Genomic DNA, 16,972 nt, shown 5'->3' with positions numbered 1-16,972 from the left:
ATTTGAAAATAATTTATTAAATTATAATACTTTCAAAGTAAATATTTAAATGATTGTGGTTATGTATTTAAAAAAACTGTTTATTTTTGTTGTTTAAACTCAGTTATCATTTTTAACTACCAGTTGATCACATCAGACACAGAAAATAATTTAGTTGCATTCTATACCAGGTCTTGTTTTTACAACTGGAAATAATTAAATGTGTTGAACTTGTTTTTAAATTGCGTTGGTTAAATTTTTATTTCATTACCCCTGTGAGTATATACATTATATAAGAACACATATTTCTAAGACAAATTGATTTTTAAATGTTTAATGATGTAAAGTTTTGTAAAGCTAAGAGAATTGTAATTGTGTCATCACTGAATACTTTGTTTCATATCCCAAACATTTTATCAGTGGTCTATCTTAATAACCCTAAAATATAAATTATTTCTATCAAGCAATGCTTTGTAGATACACATAGTGTTATCTATTTTGTATGTTCTTGTGTCTAAAAATGAAGAATTAGACTAAAACATTGTAAGTGACAAGCATGAGGGAAAGTGCTTAAAGTTAAGATTTTCATCATAATTACACTTTTCTCTCTATCCATCTTTATATAGACCAGATTTCTTTTGTAGATGCAGTATTATTACGTTCTTATTTGCCTGTATGCTTGCTTTATATTTTCCGTTTCTAAAATTTAAAAATTTTATTGCAAATGGGGAAACTAACTTGGAAAAACAGTGATATTTTAGAAATTTTGCTTTATAGCTGAGGTATTTATTAGAAAACAGACCCAGACCCATGCAATCTAGCAAACTCCTATTGAAAAGAATATTTTTGCATACATTTTAGATAGTAAATTTGAAAGCATCTGAAAAAAATGACCTTATTTTTCTGCTGAGGGGTGAACAGATTTTACGTTAATGAGCTCTTAGAGATGAGGTTTTTATTTATTTTTATGGCAGTGAAATTATTATAACTATTCAAATGATTCACATCAATCCTGGAAGGTCTGGCATTATTCAGCAACTTATAGAAATTAAATAATAGATGCTGCAGATTGAAAGAGACAAACGTGGTTTCACAAAAACTTACTTTTTCTTGATCAGTAAACATTTGACCAAAGTCAATTTGGAATTTAGTCCTGTAAAGGGTTCTGAATCTTTGAGAGAAACAGAGTTGACAAATAATTTTTTCAAGGTGACACAATATAGGCTGCTGAATCAGAAGCAATTCTCCTGAAGTTGGGAGAAAAAAAATTAAATCATAATGTAGGGGCATGAGAGTCTCTGCCAGGTCAAAATGTGACATTTCAAAAATTTTCTTTATTTTTAGTTAAAAAGAAGTTAAAATTAATTATGAAACAAAGGCTGGAAATAAGAGGAACAACATTTTCAGATGTTACTTGATGGACAGATTAAAATCTTTCAAAATTGGCATAAAGTCAATATTAATTCACATGAAATATGTTGCTTCAAAATAGTCTTGCTTATTATAACTGTAAACCACTTTTTTAAAATGCCTTTTAGGGAAAATTCATTTTAGGAATAGGTGTTAAGTTGAGTGAGGCTTGTTTGTGGGTTACAAGAATCAGTAAGTAACAATAAATCGCCACCTTACCTTTGGGTTGGGTTATTTCCATTTTCCCTCCCCCTTTCAGTACATTATTAATGGATTTGGTCTTTTAAAATAATATTGCCTGGTTGTTTACTGATGTTTCAAATTTAAGCCTTAAATGCAATTGAGGAGAATAAGTAGATACGAAGGCACTTCACTATCAAAATTTTGAAGTTTAAAAAATATTGTCTATGAGCTGGAAATGTTTAACTTGATCAACATATGGTAGCAGCTAGCCTCATCCCCACCCGTTCTTTTGTTATCTTGTTATTGTTATAAGGCTTAATGGCAGTTGTAAGCCATAGTTCTGGATGTGGGGGTTGGGCCACCCTGGGGAGGAGAGGGGGGAACAGCAGTGTGGATTATGGAAATCTGGATGGATCTAAAAAGAGACCCCTTGTAAAAGGGCAGGGCTCAAAGAAAAGCTAGGAAAACTGATGAAAAGATGATGGAATATGATGTGAAAATGATCATTTGAAATCTTTCCTTTCATTCCCAGCTGCTGTGTTTTGGAGAAAAGGAGTCCATTTGTATGTTAAGGGCGAGTTAAAAGAGGCCAGATTAATAGTATTATTTATTAGATATATTTTCATTTTGAGTGAGATAAAATATGTGCATTTTAATAGACTTTGCATATGTGAGACTTTTAAAATCTTAAAGACATGTTAGGTACGACAGTCTATAGAAATATTTCAAGTAGTACGCAACATTTGATTATTGTTTGGCCTTTAAATAGATATAATTTCAGATGACGTAGTATAGAGTTGTACTCTTGAAGCATATAATTTTATTAACCAAGGTCACCCCAATAATTTAATAACATAAAAAATAGACATAATTTCAAAAATTAACTTTGTGGTTGTTATATGTTATTTTAACTAATCGAATATTATGTTTGAAATATGAATTGTTTTCTGTTCCTTTCATAATTTAGTTCAAATACATAGTCACATGTTTATTCATATGTATTTTCTCTAGACAAGTGAGAACATTGCAGCTTGTCTTGGTAAGCTCGTACTAAGTGGTGACATGTACCTTTCTCCTTGGCCTGTCTGACCAGGGAAGACAACGGTGCAGTCTAGTGATCATGTTTGCCAGCGCAGATGCAAGGCCATGTGGCTTTAACTCGTTTCTGATGTGCTGTGTACAGCGGAAGAAAAGTTGTGGCCTGATTCTAGAGTTTGGGAAAAGGTAGACTGGGAAAGAGGTAGCCTGCCAGCATGGAAATAAGACGTTTGGAGGAGGAGCGTACTTGGAGGGCGGGAAATGTTTCCAAGTTGGATGTCCCGCCTGTTCTGTGGGACGTCTGCCAGGCAGTAGGAAGCCTCTGTCGAGTTCAGGCGGATGAGGTAGTTTCACACAGTCAGTACGTAACTGGACGGGTTCTCAACTCGGGTCTGTCTGCGGAGCCCAGGCTTCTACCCCACACTGTGTGTCGCAGTGAGATGAGACCCCCCCCTGGAGAACAGCAGTGGAGCGGGCTTTGGAGCAGGAGGTGTGAAGTAGCCCAAAGAGAAACAACAAAGGGAGGGGGAAGGCTGGACGTGGCTACCGACATGAAGGGAGGGTGCTGGTGGCAGGGGACACTAGTCAGAGACCTTGTCTTCCTCAGATAAAGGGGCAGATCCCAAGTGTTTCAGACACGATAGATACTGAATGAACATATGTTCAATGAGTGAATGAATGAAGGGTTACACATTGTTGAAAAGTCCAGTGTGATAAAGGCTGGAGAGGGCTATTAATGTAGAAATTAGAGATCACCGGTGGCAGCAGACTGAGAAGACTCAGCAAGAAGTGACACTTGCCATAGGTCCGTCGCACTTGCAAGACAATTTTCAGAGAAAGGAAGAATTTGTTTAGTTCTGCTTTTTAGCTGACCTGAAGGTTGAATCTAACTCAGAATTTACCTTAGTCTGCTTTTACAAATAAGTTACTTCTGTTTTTTTAATCACTCCTTATTTTCCATATGTCCCAATACAAGAATATACTATAAAGAATACACAGAAGGTATGAGATAATTTATTCAAGGGAATTATTCTTAACTGAGAAAGTTTATCAAATACATATGTATATAGTGTGTGGTTTGTTAAGTAAAATCCTTTGCAAGAGACTCAGGAAATTGTGTTTTCTCTTTGAGTTCATTTATGCCAAGGTGGAGGAGACTAGGAATGATCAAAACTCATTGCTATTTGGTGAGACTTGTTTGGTGGCTTTCTGTGAAAAGAACCAGTGTTTGTGGTTCACTTTCTCATAGAAAGAGTTCTGCATTACAAGAACTAAGACCAAAATTGGCACCTTTATTTATAATCTCAGCAAGATGCCAAAGATTACGTCAGCAGGCAGTGTGAACTAAATTTTTATTCCAAGGGGTGGATGATCTTTAGTGGGTGGGGCATAATATGTTTGCAAAATGATAGCTCACAATATTTCTAGTTAGAATTTCAAGAAACACTCATTAAAAAACACTTATGACTTAAAAATTTAATTGTAGTTTGAAATATTAAAAATAATGGGCATGCACATTTTGTATAAAAGAGAAATCTTAATGTCATTTGAGATAACCAATAAAAAAATCAGAGCTCCTGGATTCTTGACTTTTTAGTTCTGCTTGCTGACTGTATCTAAATAAAGTTTTATTTTAATTTCTAAGTACTTAGTTCCTGCTTTAAATTGAAGTGGATAAAAATTCTAGCGAACTTCATTGACTAGAATTGCTAAAGGTAAAGCTGACCAAACAGTGTTTACCTTCTGAGCACCATAAATACACAACCTGGGCCTATCTGCAGAGCCTAAGGTCATTAAATACTCTCTCAGCCTAAGTCTTATTATTGACCTTGTTTAAGCTCACCCTGCCTGTGTTACTCTAGTATTAGTTACTTGTTCTGGTATGACCCTTGTTATCACATGTGACACATGATTTTGTTTCAGATTTTAAATAATATGCTTCAGATTTAATTACTTGGTGTTTTCTCATCTGTGAGAAAGAATCAACTTAAGCCCTTATTTTTAAGTCTGTTATCTGAAAGGATTTACATGTATGTTATTACTGTAAATCCAATATTCTCAGTAGTAATAGACAAGCATGGACATAAGCAGCGCTTTGTTTGTGTTTCTGTTTTTAATTTTGCCTCAGGACTTAATGTCAAGGGAATAGAACAACTTAGGGCGAGTAAGACTCACATCGTTGATTCCGTATTATCTCACCTTTCTTGCTGTGATTCCTTTACGTCCTGGACTCCTTTATTTTTCCTGACGTTTAACTTTGGTCCTGAAGTGTTAGTTGAATAATCTTAACTCTTCATATATGAGTATACAGACAGTATCTGCCTTATAGAGGACAAGTAGGCATCAGATTTAGGCATCTGCTGATGATATATTGGAACCCACATGGAAACAAAGTGAAAAAAATACATAGGGTGGAAAATAATGGTTAGAATCGTCAGCCTGAGTTTCAATCCTGACTAACATTTGCTAGCTGTGTGACGTTGGATGAGTTACTTAGTCTCTTTGACTTCTATCCCCCCCCACCCCCCACATATAAAAAGGGAATAAAACATGGGTAGGAATTAAATGAGATAATATCTATAAAATGCTTAGGTCTCAGAATAAGCAATTATCATATCTTTATTGAGGAAGATAATAAAAAAGAAAGCATTCAGACTCTTAAAACACAATGGCTTGAACTGTCTACCAAGACAAATTGATTCTGATGGTGATAACACCGTGCCGTTTCACATGAGCTCAACAGTGTTTTCAGAGCTGATCACTGTGCCAGGTACTGCTTAGGCATTAGCGGAACCCCAAAGCTGAACAAGCGCTCAAGGATTTGGGAGATGCATTTGTTCTAACTGAACATGCCAGTTGTAATGACCAGGACTTTCTGGTTGGCTAATGTCGTTGATCTTGGCTTACCGATTGACATATTGCGATGATAACACCAGAAGTGACTGAATATAACTTCCATCTTGATACACAGCATTAGGAGAATAAAGATATGTTTTCATCACTGTATGAGAAAATTTAGTGACTTTATAACTTGGGACTATTAAAGTTGCTTGTTGAGGAAAATATAAAAATACAAAGAATAATATTGATCTTCTATAACAATGAACAATCAAACAGTCATATCTTTTAATCAGTGCCATGCTCTTTCATTGTCTTTACCTAGGCCAGAGTCTCTCTCTAGAACACCAGACATTTTATCCAACTACTTTCGGGATGTCTCCATTCCATTTTCACTCCTACATAGATCTTAATTGTGTGCCCTTCTGTGCATCCCTGCCACAACTGCCTTACTTCAGGCCACCACCACTCACCTCGAAGACTGCAAAAGTCTCCCATCTGATTACCCCATCTTTAGTCTTATCCTTTGAAAATCCATACTATGCATTATAGCCAAAGTGATCTTTTGAACTTCAAGCTCAATCACGTTCCTCTCTTACGTTAAACCCTTCAGAGCTTCCCTATTTCTCTGATGTAGGGTGACCATGATGTAATATCCAAGCTGAGGTACTTATTTATCCAACTATTTTAGACGGATAATTTATACGTGGCACAATGCACATTGAAATAGCAAGTACACAATGAAATGAGTTTTGACTGGTATATACACCTGTGTGACCCACATTCCTTTAAAGATGTAAACGATTTCTATTACTCCAGGAAGTTCCCTCTTGATGCTTCCTGCACACGTCCTGTGCCCCCTCCCCACTCCCACAGCCCCAGACTACCCTTCTGCTGAGTTCTATTACAATAAATTATAACGTTGATTGATTTGTGGATATTGAACCATCCTTGCATCCTTGGAATAAATCCCACTTGATTATGGTGTATGATCCTTTGAATTAAGGTATGATATTATTGAATTAAGTTTGCTAATATTTTCTTTAGGATTTTTGCATCTATTTTTATCAGGGATATTGGCCTGTAATTTCCATTTCTAGTGGGGTACTTGTCTAGTTGTGGCATTAGGGTAATGCTGGCCTCATAAAATGAGTTTGGACGTATTCCCTTCTCTTCAGGTTTTTTGAAAGAGTTTAAGAAGAGGAGATATAAAGTCTTTGAATGTTTGGTAGAATTCACTAATGAAGCCATCTGGTCCTGGACTTTTGTTTGTTGGGAGTTTTTTGATAACTGATTCAATCTCCTTACTAGTAATCGATCTATTTAGATTTTCTATTTTTTCATGATTCAATCTTAGCGGGTTTTATGGGCCTAGGAATTTATCCGTTTTTTCTAGGTACAATTTGTTGGAGTATAATTGTTCATAGTAGTGTCTTACAATGCTTTGTATTTCTGTGTTATGTTTTAACTTCTTTCATTTCTGATATTATTTGAGTCATCTTTCTTTATTTTTTTTTCTTGGAGAATCTAGCTAAAGGTTTGCCAAGTTTGTTTATCCTTTCAGAGAACCAGCTTTTATTTTCATTGATCTTTTCTATTTTTTTCAGTCTATTTTATTTATTTTCACTCTATTATTTCCTTCTACTAACTTTGGGCTTTGTTCTTCCTTTTCTAGTTCCTTTAGGTGTAAAGTTAGATTGTTTATTGGATATTTTTCTTGTTTCTTGAGGTGGGCTCGTATCATTGTGAACTTCCCTCTTAGAACTGCTTTGCTGTGTCCCATAGATTTTAGTAATTTGTATTTCCAGTTAAATTTGTCTCAAGGTATTTTTAAAATTTCTCTATTGATTTCTTTATTGGTCCTTTGATTATTTAGTAGTATGTCATTTAATCTCTACATGTTTATTATTTTTGCACTTTTCTTTTTGATTTCTAGTTTCATATCATTGTGGTCAGAAAATAAAAAATGTCTTCCCTATTGTAAATCACCATGCTGGGGGTGGGGTTTTTGGCGTGACTGCGTCTGCCTCTCCTACCTCTCTCAACATTGCCCTTTCATCCTTTGTTGGGAGGAGCTGTTCAGCTAGTTCACGGTAGTTTTTCAGAGGGAATTGTTTCATTTGTTGCTGTAGATTTGATGTGTTCATGAGAGGAGGTGAGCAGTACCTTCCTTGCTGCCGTCTTGTATTCCTCTCCCCACACCCGTGCCTTTCAAATGGTTCTCTTTATTTTAAATAACGAGATAAGTGTATTATGCCTTCCATTTGCCAAGCAAACCACCAATCTAATTGTAAATACACCAAGTTTTTGTAACATCACTCTGATTGCCTTTGAATCTAGGCTTTTCATTGGCATTAGATTCAAGTGATTGTAAACTGCAGCGGTCTCATTACCTGTATAAGACTGATACACATACAACCCAAATCCTTGAGATTTATATTTCAACAGCGCAGTTCTTTTTATAGCAGAACGTATTTGCGTCATGGCAGTTAGTTAACTCTTCCAACAAGAAAAATTCATTAAAAATTTTTGATAGTGGAAAAAAACATGATCAAAATTAACAATCTATACAGTTTTAGTGTGAGAATTCACAGTCTTACAGTGCTTTCCCTAATTTAAGGGGGAAGGATAAAAGAGAAATTTGTTTCTAATTGAAATATACATACAAGGAAAAAAAACAAATGAAAAATTCCACAGTGGGCTGGCTGTTAGTCTGACAGTTATTCCTTTACCCTAAGTTTAAAATATATTCTTGAAGTTTACAAAACTTTTAAAAAACAGCAGATTTATGTTTAAAGAGGCTGTATGTGCAATTTGCCATGTTAATCTAATTCTTTTAATAAAATACATCCCGATTTGATCACTGTCTGTGTACAGCCGTTTCCCTTGAAAATTTAAAACATGTTGCAGTGCCCCTGTGAGTTGGCAGTGGTGCCCTGTGTGCCCAAGGTACAGTTTGGGAATCTCAGTTCTGCACTGTGCCAGGAGCTGCTTGTGACTGAGTGGCCCAGTGCATGTTTCTTTTGGGAAAAATAAAGTTGATTATTTCCCTGTGTAAAGCACAAGTAGATTGAATGAATACATGGTGTTAATTAATATTTATTTTGGGAGGTAATATTCAAAATTAAGTAATCTTTTTAGAAATCTACAGCCTTTGTAAAAATTTAAAGTTGACATGTAGCCCCCTTGTTGTTATAAAATGCTTCTGAACGTGTTATTCAAATAGATCAAATTATGAATATTTGAAAACTGCCCTTATATATAGTATTGTGTTATATTTTCTCTGAGAATTTTGGTACAAATTTAATTCTTATCTGATTAAAATTATTGTGAGGAGTCTTAACAAAGAAAATATTGATATGTCACTCACACGTTACATGTGTCCTTGTTAGTGGAAAGTGAATGGGTTTGAAATCTGACTTTTCCTCTCGTCTAAAGCTAAGCCAAGCATACTCATTGGTAACCATTTCCCTTGCCAGTGATTAGGTTAGGACTGGCATTGACCTTGTGGCTGATTAGGTCAAAAGGGAAAGTCAGCCAGTGGGGCTCCTGGGAAAGCTTTCCTCACCGATAAAAGGAGACTCACAGAAAGAGATGCTTCTTTCGCTGGACACTGCTATGGCTTCGTGTGATGTGTTGGACTCTGGCAGCTCACTGTGTGGCCCAGGATACAGGTAGCCAACGGCATAGCCAACCAGCTGGGGACAGACAGCAGAACGGAAGGACTGAAGGCTCCAGAGTCCTCCAGGAGGATGTGTACTTAATCAGTCCCGAACAAGTCATTTCTCACTCTCAACACGAGAATAACTGTTTCTTGTATTCATGAGGCAACCTTAACTGGTACAGGTCGACCCATTCCTTATTTAGAAATGCCATCCAAACTAAGTCCAAGAGTCAAGATCCTTATGGTTCCAGTGTGGAGAGACTACATACACACTCAGATGTGTTTTCAGAAACGCTTCCATTGATTCTCATACTTTCTAATTTCCTTCCAATCCGTCTGCCCTGCCATCGAGAACCTCTGGAGTGTGATGGTTATGAAATTGAATTCACAGCACTTGATTGGCTATATATGGAGTCAGGGAAGGAAAGGGATATAGACAACTGCCATGTTTTTGGTTTGGGTGACTGGGCAGATGGCATTGCCAGTCTAGGTGGTAAGGGCCATCACTCAAAGAATGACTTCAATGTTTTACATTTTGAATTTCTGGGAAACATTCAGAAATTGATACTAGAAAGTAGTTACACGTATAATCCTGGAGTTCCCAGAAGTACCTAAACCATAAGACTGAGAGATTTGGTAGTTGTACTGGGAACTGTGGGTACAGATGAGTTACCCAGGCAGATTCCTTTATTGACTAGAATAAAGACAGAGAGGAACATATAGACCTTCAGAGAACATCGGGATTTCACTGAAGGGGAGGGGGAGGAGGAAAGCAATTGCTGATACCAACAATGAGATATCTTATTTCGTCTTGGATTTTTCTCAGAGAAATTCTAAGATGTTTGTCGTTATTAAACTATAATCAAAAAGGAAACTTTACATATTTTAGCTTTAAAAAAAGTAGACTCTTAAAAAAAAAAAAGTAGACTCTTGAAAGCTTGAAAGCTGTTTCTCCCTTCATTTGAGCCATTTATAATGCTAAACAGCACTTCATGGGATAAAGAGTGAATATACCATGCTGGCACCGACACCAGCAGTTGACTGTCTTCCCTCTTACGAGGGCAACTTGATCTTCAGCCTTATCATAATATGGGATATGGGCCAAAAAGCCAGTGTATGCATTTTCCTCAGGTCTGTTTGCAGTCCTTTATTTGATGGTGGCAGCTGTCGTTTGTGGGATATATGAGATAGATGTGTCATTGTGCCTTGTATCTGGTGACTCAGTTTTGTATTCTATTTCATTCTTTTTGTTATTTTTATTTTTGATCTTTGACACATTTGTCCATGTGTTCTTTTTGTATAAAAATGAAATATTTTAGAGAATTAAGAGGATTGTGAAAACCCAAATAATTTTTCTTGGCTAAGGAAATTAGGCATTTTGTAAAACAAAAGCCTGTAGAACACAGGGAAACAACTTTTGAAGAGCATTATTGTAAACCTTTTCCATAAGCTATGGATGCCCGCCTAGAAGTGTGTGTGTGTGTGTGTGTGTGTGTGTGTGTGTGTGTGTGTGAGATCAAAAACACTATGCGGTGGAAATATAAAACTTTATCAATAAATATAAAAGTACGACTTTCAATTAACATTATTGCTAAAAGGACCCCCAAACAACCTAATTGCATGCATCTTAGTCCTCCCTCCAATGCTGTCTCTTTTTTCTTTTTTAACTTCAGTTTGAATAGCACCTGTAATTAAGGAAGAAACCGGAGCCCTGGGCGCTAGGTAGGACTTCAGCTATTGATCTGTGTAAAGCCAGCTTATACTGTCAGGGGAGAGGCAGTCAACTGCTGAGCTGCTTTGTCACTGACATAAGCTGAGAGAGGATTTTTTTTGTCTATACTGTTTATACACCAGTCTATAGACCTGCTGGCTGGTTGAATTTTAAAGAGCGCGGAGGTTTAAAGACTTGTCCCCTGAGGGGCGCTCCTGCCAGTTGGGAAGCGAGCTGAGGCTGTTTCGCAGAAGTGTGTGCTTGTGTATTGCTTGTGGAAAGAGGGAGGTGGAGGGTGTGAGGATGGATGGAGCCACTAACTGGGAAACCTTCTTGATTCAAGTCTTAAAATTGATGGGAAATACACTGCTAACTTGGGTATATTTAGAAACAGGCAATGGATTTTGAATATATATAGGTATTGTCCCAGACCTTGAGTGAACACCTTTGTGGGTTTGGGTTATCTAAATAGTGTTCCCACCGGTAGGAAGTGTGGAAACCAGGGCTTCACGTTTTTCAGCACAAGACAGGGATTAGCAATGGCTAAATGAACTGTTCTCTGTTGTCATGAACTGTTTTCCGTTTAAGGAACTGAAATGATTTCAAGTTGAGCAGGTCTTCTGATTACCTTTAGCAAAATATGGTGAGCAGTAAAAGAGCCTTTTCTAAATCAGGGGACTTTGCTTATACTTGTAAAGGTACGTGTTCACAAGCAAATCAGGGAGCCCTGCCCTGGAGACAGACGTGGCTTTTTACAGGGCGCTTCTCTTTCTGCCTCAGTGACTTATGGCTCTTGAAGCTTTCTTCAGTGTCAGCATTAGAATTTTACAAGGTTTTCTTTTTAATCGATACCTTACTGCAGCCTACACTTTAAAAGAACGTGATACATTCTGCTTTAAAACAATGCTATGTTTCTGTATACAGTTTACATATTTAGATATTGGTGATTTCTCTGGATGTAAGATTTACTGGTAAAGAGATAGTAGTAGTAAGGTATTTTTCTTGGGGGGAGGCGGCCTCCGCATTAAGTTATTGACTCTCTTTTTTGTAGAAAACATCCTCATAAATCTCTGCTTTGTCTTGTAAAATAACCTGGCTTTGAACTTGTGTGATGTTATCTTCAACTCTAACATTTAAGATTAGGGTCAGAGTTAATCTTAAATTGTTTTTCATGTGGTATAAAATCGATGTTTTTGTATTTTTTGTGAAGTGGCTGACAATTATTTGCATTTTGTTATAATTGTTAATGTGTATGATTTCTGAAAGCTTTGAAAATTATTTTATAATGACTGAAATCACCGCAGGTTTCAAAATCAATAAGGTTATTTTCTATGCTTAATGAACACATTGATTTTTTTTTTTATATTAGGCAATATTTGAATGAAAGTTCACAGAATAGAAGCTATGTTGTTTTAAATTTAAAGGCTTAATGTTAGGTACACATTTAAGAGTTTTATGCGAGATATAACTTAGTGTTCCTCTTGTTGAATTTACCAAGAGCTGAGCCACATAAATGTGTTTCTTGAGCTACAGAAAGTCTCTTTAAACCGTTTTGCTAGGGGACTCGTGGAGTTGTTATACCTCTCAGTAATTCCTTCTGTTGCCAGCTTCATTCCCCTTTCTCTGCCTGCATTTTAATTGAAACAACATTTATATTTTTGAGCCAGAATCTGTCAGAAGTCCCTGTGGCTAGTCTGTGGTACCAGTAGCAGCAGACGTAGCTTCCCCATATGGTGCGGTGCTTCTGTAAAATCCATATGGCCCTGTTGAAGGGGTCCCCGCGGGGATGTGAAGGGCGTTGACACCCTTCAGGCCAGGCCTCCCCCTCGGGGGGCGTCCCTGGCATTGTCAGTGCAATCTGCCAAAGCACACACTTAATTCCCTTTTAATAATCAATTATTTCAGTCTCAGAACCTCTGCTATTTTTCTTTAGAAAAAAACCTTTTTTTTTTTCTCCTTAGGAGAAGAAGAGTTCTAACAGCATCTTTCTAAATGTGCTAAAGCTTTTGTAAACATTTGCCTTTGCAGGAAGTCCTCCAGAGTGTGCCCAAGTTCTGTTTCCCTTTTGACGTTCAAAGGTACAGTACAAGTCAACATTAAAATCACTTCACCCACCTTACTGAGCACTTGAAAACTATTCCGTGTTTTGTTTCTTTAATAAAATGAAATGTACTTTGCTTCACTGCTTCCAACAAAAAAGACGGGAGGCTCAAAGTTAAATGGTATTTGGGATGAAGGAGCCTTTGGAATCATTAGGTCTTTTGTTTTGTCCACTGCGGCCAGTTGGAAGTCTTAAGGCTCCATTTCTTCCCTTTGTTCTTCAGGTACACATTGTAAGCACTGGCAGAAGAAAACACGACTACATCCTTGATCAGAACCTTAGAATTGTGTCTTTTAGAATGAGATGTATATATCCTGCTTTCCATCTCACTTCACCCTAATTGAAAAGACCATCTGTGTGATATTGTAAAACTGACGGCTAGTTGTCTCCCAAGAATAGCTTTATAGAAATGATGTAATATTATGGAAGGTTACCGGGAAACTCTCCTGGCAATTTTGAAAATCTCATTATGCTTGTATTTTACTGAATAAATACTGAATGAATAGAGTATTACCTGTGTGCGGTTGGAATGTCACAGAATATCCAGCCCTTTGAACATAGAACAGAGCATTTATTCTTTTCCTTGTGAATTTCACACCTTATTATCAGTTTTTTTAAGAGGATGGTATGAGGGGATTTTTAAAGAAAATTTATTTTAGGAAAATATTTTGCTAAAGTGAAGATTACTAAAAATCTAAATTTTACAATATTAAAGGTAATATTCTGAGTGATGGGCTAATTGATATGAATAAGTCTAGCTGGTGAGCGATACCCCTGGTTTTACCTCCTTTCAGGGGAATGGGTTGAGCCTGCTAAAGTTGCAGTTAAAGTAACAGCAAAGATGAAATAAAGGAAGACAAGCTAGCAAAGCATATTGTGAACACTGGGCACCAGAGGGTACATTAGGCACTAAAGTTTGCTTTAGATGTTTGTAAAAATTTTTGAAAAACTGCCCACTTGTTAAAAACTGTGTACATGTTAAATGTTCAGCATTTGAAATGCAATATTTCTTGGTAATTGAAAACAATTTGTAGTATTGGCCCCCTACCAGTAAAGAAACTTGTTTCCTTTTACATAATTCCTGTGGCTATTTCAAACCCAAAATGTAGGTGTCATGGATGTTTTATTTCAGGACAAGGAAGCAGATGATCACTTACGTTTGTCTAATGGCCAGATCTAGCCAGTGACAGGAAATATATTTAGATATTTTAAATAGTAATAAAGATTCAGTGTAATGATTTGTATTGCACCTTGCACTGCAGTGTGCCACCTGTTATGGTGACGTACACTTAGTTCAAAATTAGCTAAGATACTTGGGAATAAGCTTTTTTTGTAGAAACTGTGTTCTTTTTTTCTACTTGGAAATATAGCCTCAGTATAAAGGCTGCTCTAGAAGAGAATGCTAAAGAAATGCCACTAGTAATTTGTATGGTACTTTATTGGGTGAGAATGTCAACGGAAGAAGCGATTAAACGGAGTTGGTGGCGGCTTCCATTAGATTCTAAAGCAGCCTGGTTTGCTCTCTGAGCCGCCCGAGGAGCGTCAGGAAGAGAGGCCAGCATTAAGCAGGCTCAGTCGTCACGTGGAACTTCTCGCTTCCACAGTTTAATAGCTTCTTTTCAGAATTTATAAAATATTTACAAGTACGTTAGGCATGTGAAAGCGTATGGTAAAATACCGTACGATTCCCTAGTAAGGGATTAGTTTGCGCTGAATTGCTTGGCCTGTAAGGTGTTCCAACGCATTTTGATATTTGACTCATGATTGAGTTCACACATTTCACACTCAGTTTGAGAGCAAAGTTCTAACTTTAAGACCCAACTGATTGGAAAGGAGAAACCAATACCACATATAAATATATTCTTGCTTTTGCTTTTCTTTACGAAAATTCTTACACACGGATTTACGTTTTTTAACATTACTGTGTTTTAGGGTGTCTCAAAATCAAGTCGGACAGCACTTTACCTTTGTACTGACAGATATGGAGAGTAAACAGAGGTTTGGATTCTGCAGACTCACATCAGGAGGCCAAATTTGCTTATGCATCCTCAGGTGAGTATTTGTCCTGCCAGATAATTGGATGCCCCAGAGAGTAACTGTCTTTCTTTGTGCTTTGTTATGTTTGGATGCTTAAAAATAGGCTTATAATTGTTTTCTTATTTGTTTTCTCCAAACTCAAGTAAGTTGAAAAATAATTTTATTTGCTTGCTACATACAGCATCAATTAGGTTTAAAGATTTACCAGTCACAGTAGTTTTTCTTGAAAGAGATGCCTTTTTTAAAGATTAATTTTTGTGGGTTTATTTTTGAAAAATTAAATATTAAGATAGGAGTTCAAATAATGTGTGTTTCACATGTTGACTAGGATGCAAAAGTCTTAAATTAATATGTGCTCTTTTCTGCCACTGACCCAAAACTTGGGTCCTGGAAGAGAATGGCTGCTTCAAGGCAAAATTTGCCGACTCGTGCCTCTGGGCAGAAGTGTTCAGAAGTGTTTATGTGTCCACATGGTGTTTTAAAAATTTTAGAAGATGTTCTTAACCTTATACATTTTAGTAAAATTTTGCATACAATTTATGTTTCTAATTCCTTTTGCCAAATGGTAATATTTGCTAATTTGGGTCTTGCGCTGTGCAGAAGCAGCTGGATCTAAGCAGCAGGGAGTTAGTGGGGTCACGAGTCTGCAGTTTCCCACCAAGTCCTACCTGCCCCACTTCACACACATCAGCTGACGCCGTAGGTAAAGTTACGAGTGTGTTTCCTGTCCATACACTTAGGATGTGTGTTGCAAGCTGGTGAGAAGGAAGGGTCCTAAAGGTTAGCTCCCCTTTTCTATGTCCCGATGAATTAGAAATCCAGAGACTATAAAACATTCTCTATAAAATATTCATCTACACTGAGGTTATAATGTGGATGTTAGTCAAGCTGCACTCTATGGAAATGTTTATAGGAAAAGAAATAGCGTTGAATAATTGAAACATTGCACAGAAAACTGGGCTATGGAATCGCCGTCTGCTCTGTTCGCTTACTCTGACTGAATTCATCATACTCTGAGGTTGGGTTGGTCATTGACTCAGACGTTTGTTAGAGTTGGAGAAAGTTTTTTCAATCTTTAGTCAAAAATACACTTTAACTATTTTATAAGTAATAGAATGTGCTGTGTCTTAGACACAACTTTTTCATCTGGATAAACAATTGTGTTTCAAACACATATGTTTTTCCCAGAAGAGTATTGTGCTTCAAACTGTAGCTGGGTTCTTCTAATTTGACACCAGTTGGTTGGGCAGCAGGGCTGGGAGTGACAGTGTGTGGAGTGGGTAGGGAGAGCTCCGTTATCCTTGTGGTTCATGCTGGAAGTTCAAAAGCTAGAGTTTCAAGGGGAGTCTAACCTTATGCACTCTGCCCAAGACAGATAGGTTTGCCCTAATAGAAAGACCAGCGCTCTATGTGCTTTCCAATTTTTCTCTGAATTTTTAAATCTTTTCATTAAAAAAATCAAATTTACCGAAAAGTTTCAAGAATAGTACAGGGAACTCATACGCACATCAGCCAGGTTCACAGATGTTAACATACTGCTCTCTCTCCCTCCCCTCCTGCTCTCTCGTGTACACACAAACATACAGTACTCTATTCCTTAGAGCGCTGAGCTAGAAAATGTGCACACAGTGTTTTAAAGCTGCTTCTCTCATTCCTGGATGACGCTGTTATAACACTTGAAAGTAATTTAGGTTTATCTTAGAGTTCGTAAGTAAAAAATTTGCACAAGACGCTGTAAAAACCAGGTGTCCTTTTTCTCCTGGATTTGTGCTCTTATAAGACTTAAAAGTAAGTATATTTGATTTCTATTTGCTTTGTTCAGTTTTTAGAAGAAATATTGGAATTTAGCTTTAGTTACGATAAACGTCGATAATTTAATTTTGAATTTTCAGCCTCTGTTGTTGTATGCTTTAGCTCTGTGACAGGTCTATCCTAGTTTAATGAGATATCAAAAGTACCCTATGGTATTATTACTAGTTTAAAATTTGGCATTGTTTATATTTCAAATTGC

General features: G+C 36.8%; 1 protein-coding gene across 6 annotated transcripts in view; it reads left to right on the top strand.

The window, feature by feature from the left end:
• Positions 1-16,972, top strand: part of DENND1B (DENN domain containing 1B) — a 170,023-nt gene that overhangs the window by 54,311 nt on the left and 98,740 nt on the right. For all 6 annotated transcript variants that reach the window (XM_074317075.1, XM_074317076.1, XM_074317074.1 and 3 more), the window contains exons 4-5: positions 12,852-12,901; positions 14,857-14,976. In XM_074317075.1, the coding sequence (XP_074173176.1) occupies positions 12,852-12,901; positions 14,857-14,976 (170 nt within the window). The remainder of the gene's footprint in view (positions 1-12,851; positions 12,902-14,856; positions 14,977-16,972) is intronic.

This window comes from Rhinolophus sinicus, linkage group LG12 (genome assembly GCF_036562045.2).
Source record: "Rhinolophus sinicus isolate RSC01 linkage group LG12, ASM3656204v1, whole genome shotgun sequence".
NCBI classification, from domain to species: Eukaryota; Metazoa; Chordata; class Mammalia; order Chiroptera; family Rhinolophidae; genus Rhinolophus; species Rhinolophus sinicus.
This window is presented reverse-complemented; position numbering and strand designations above follow the sequence as displayed.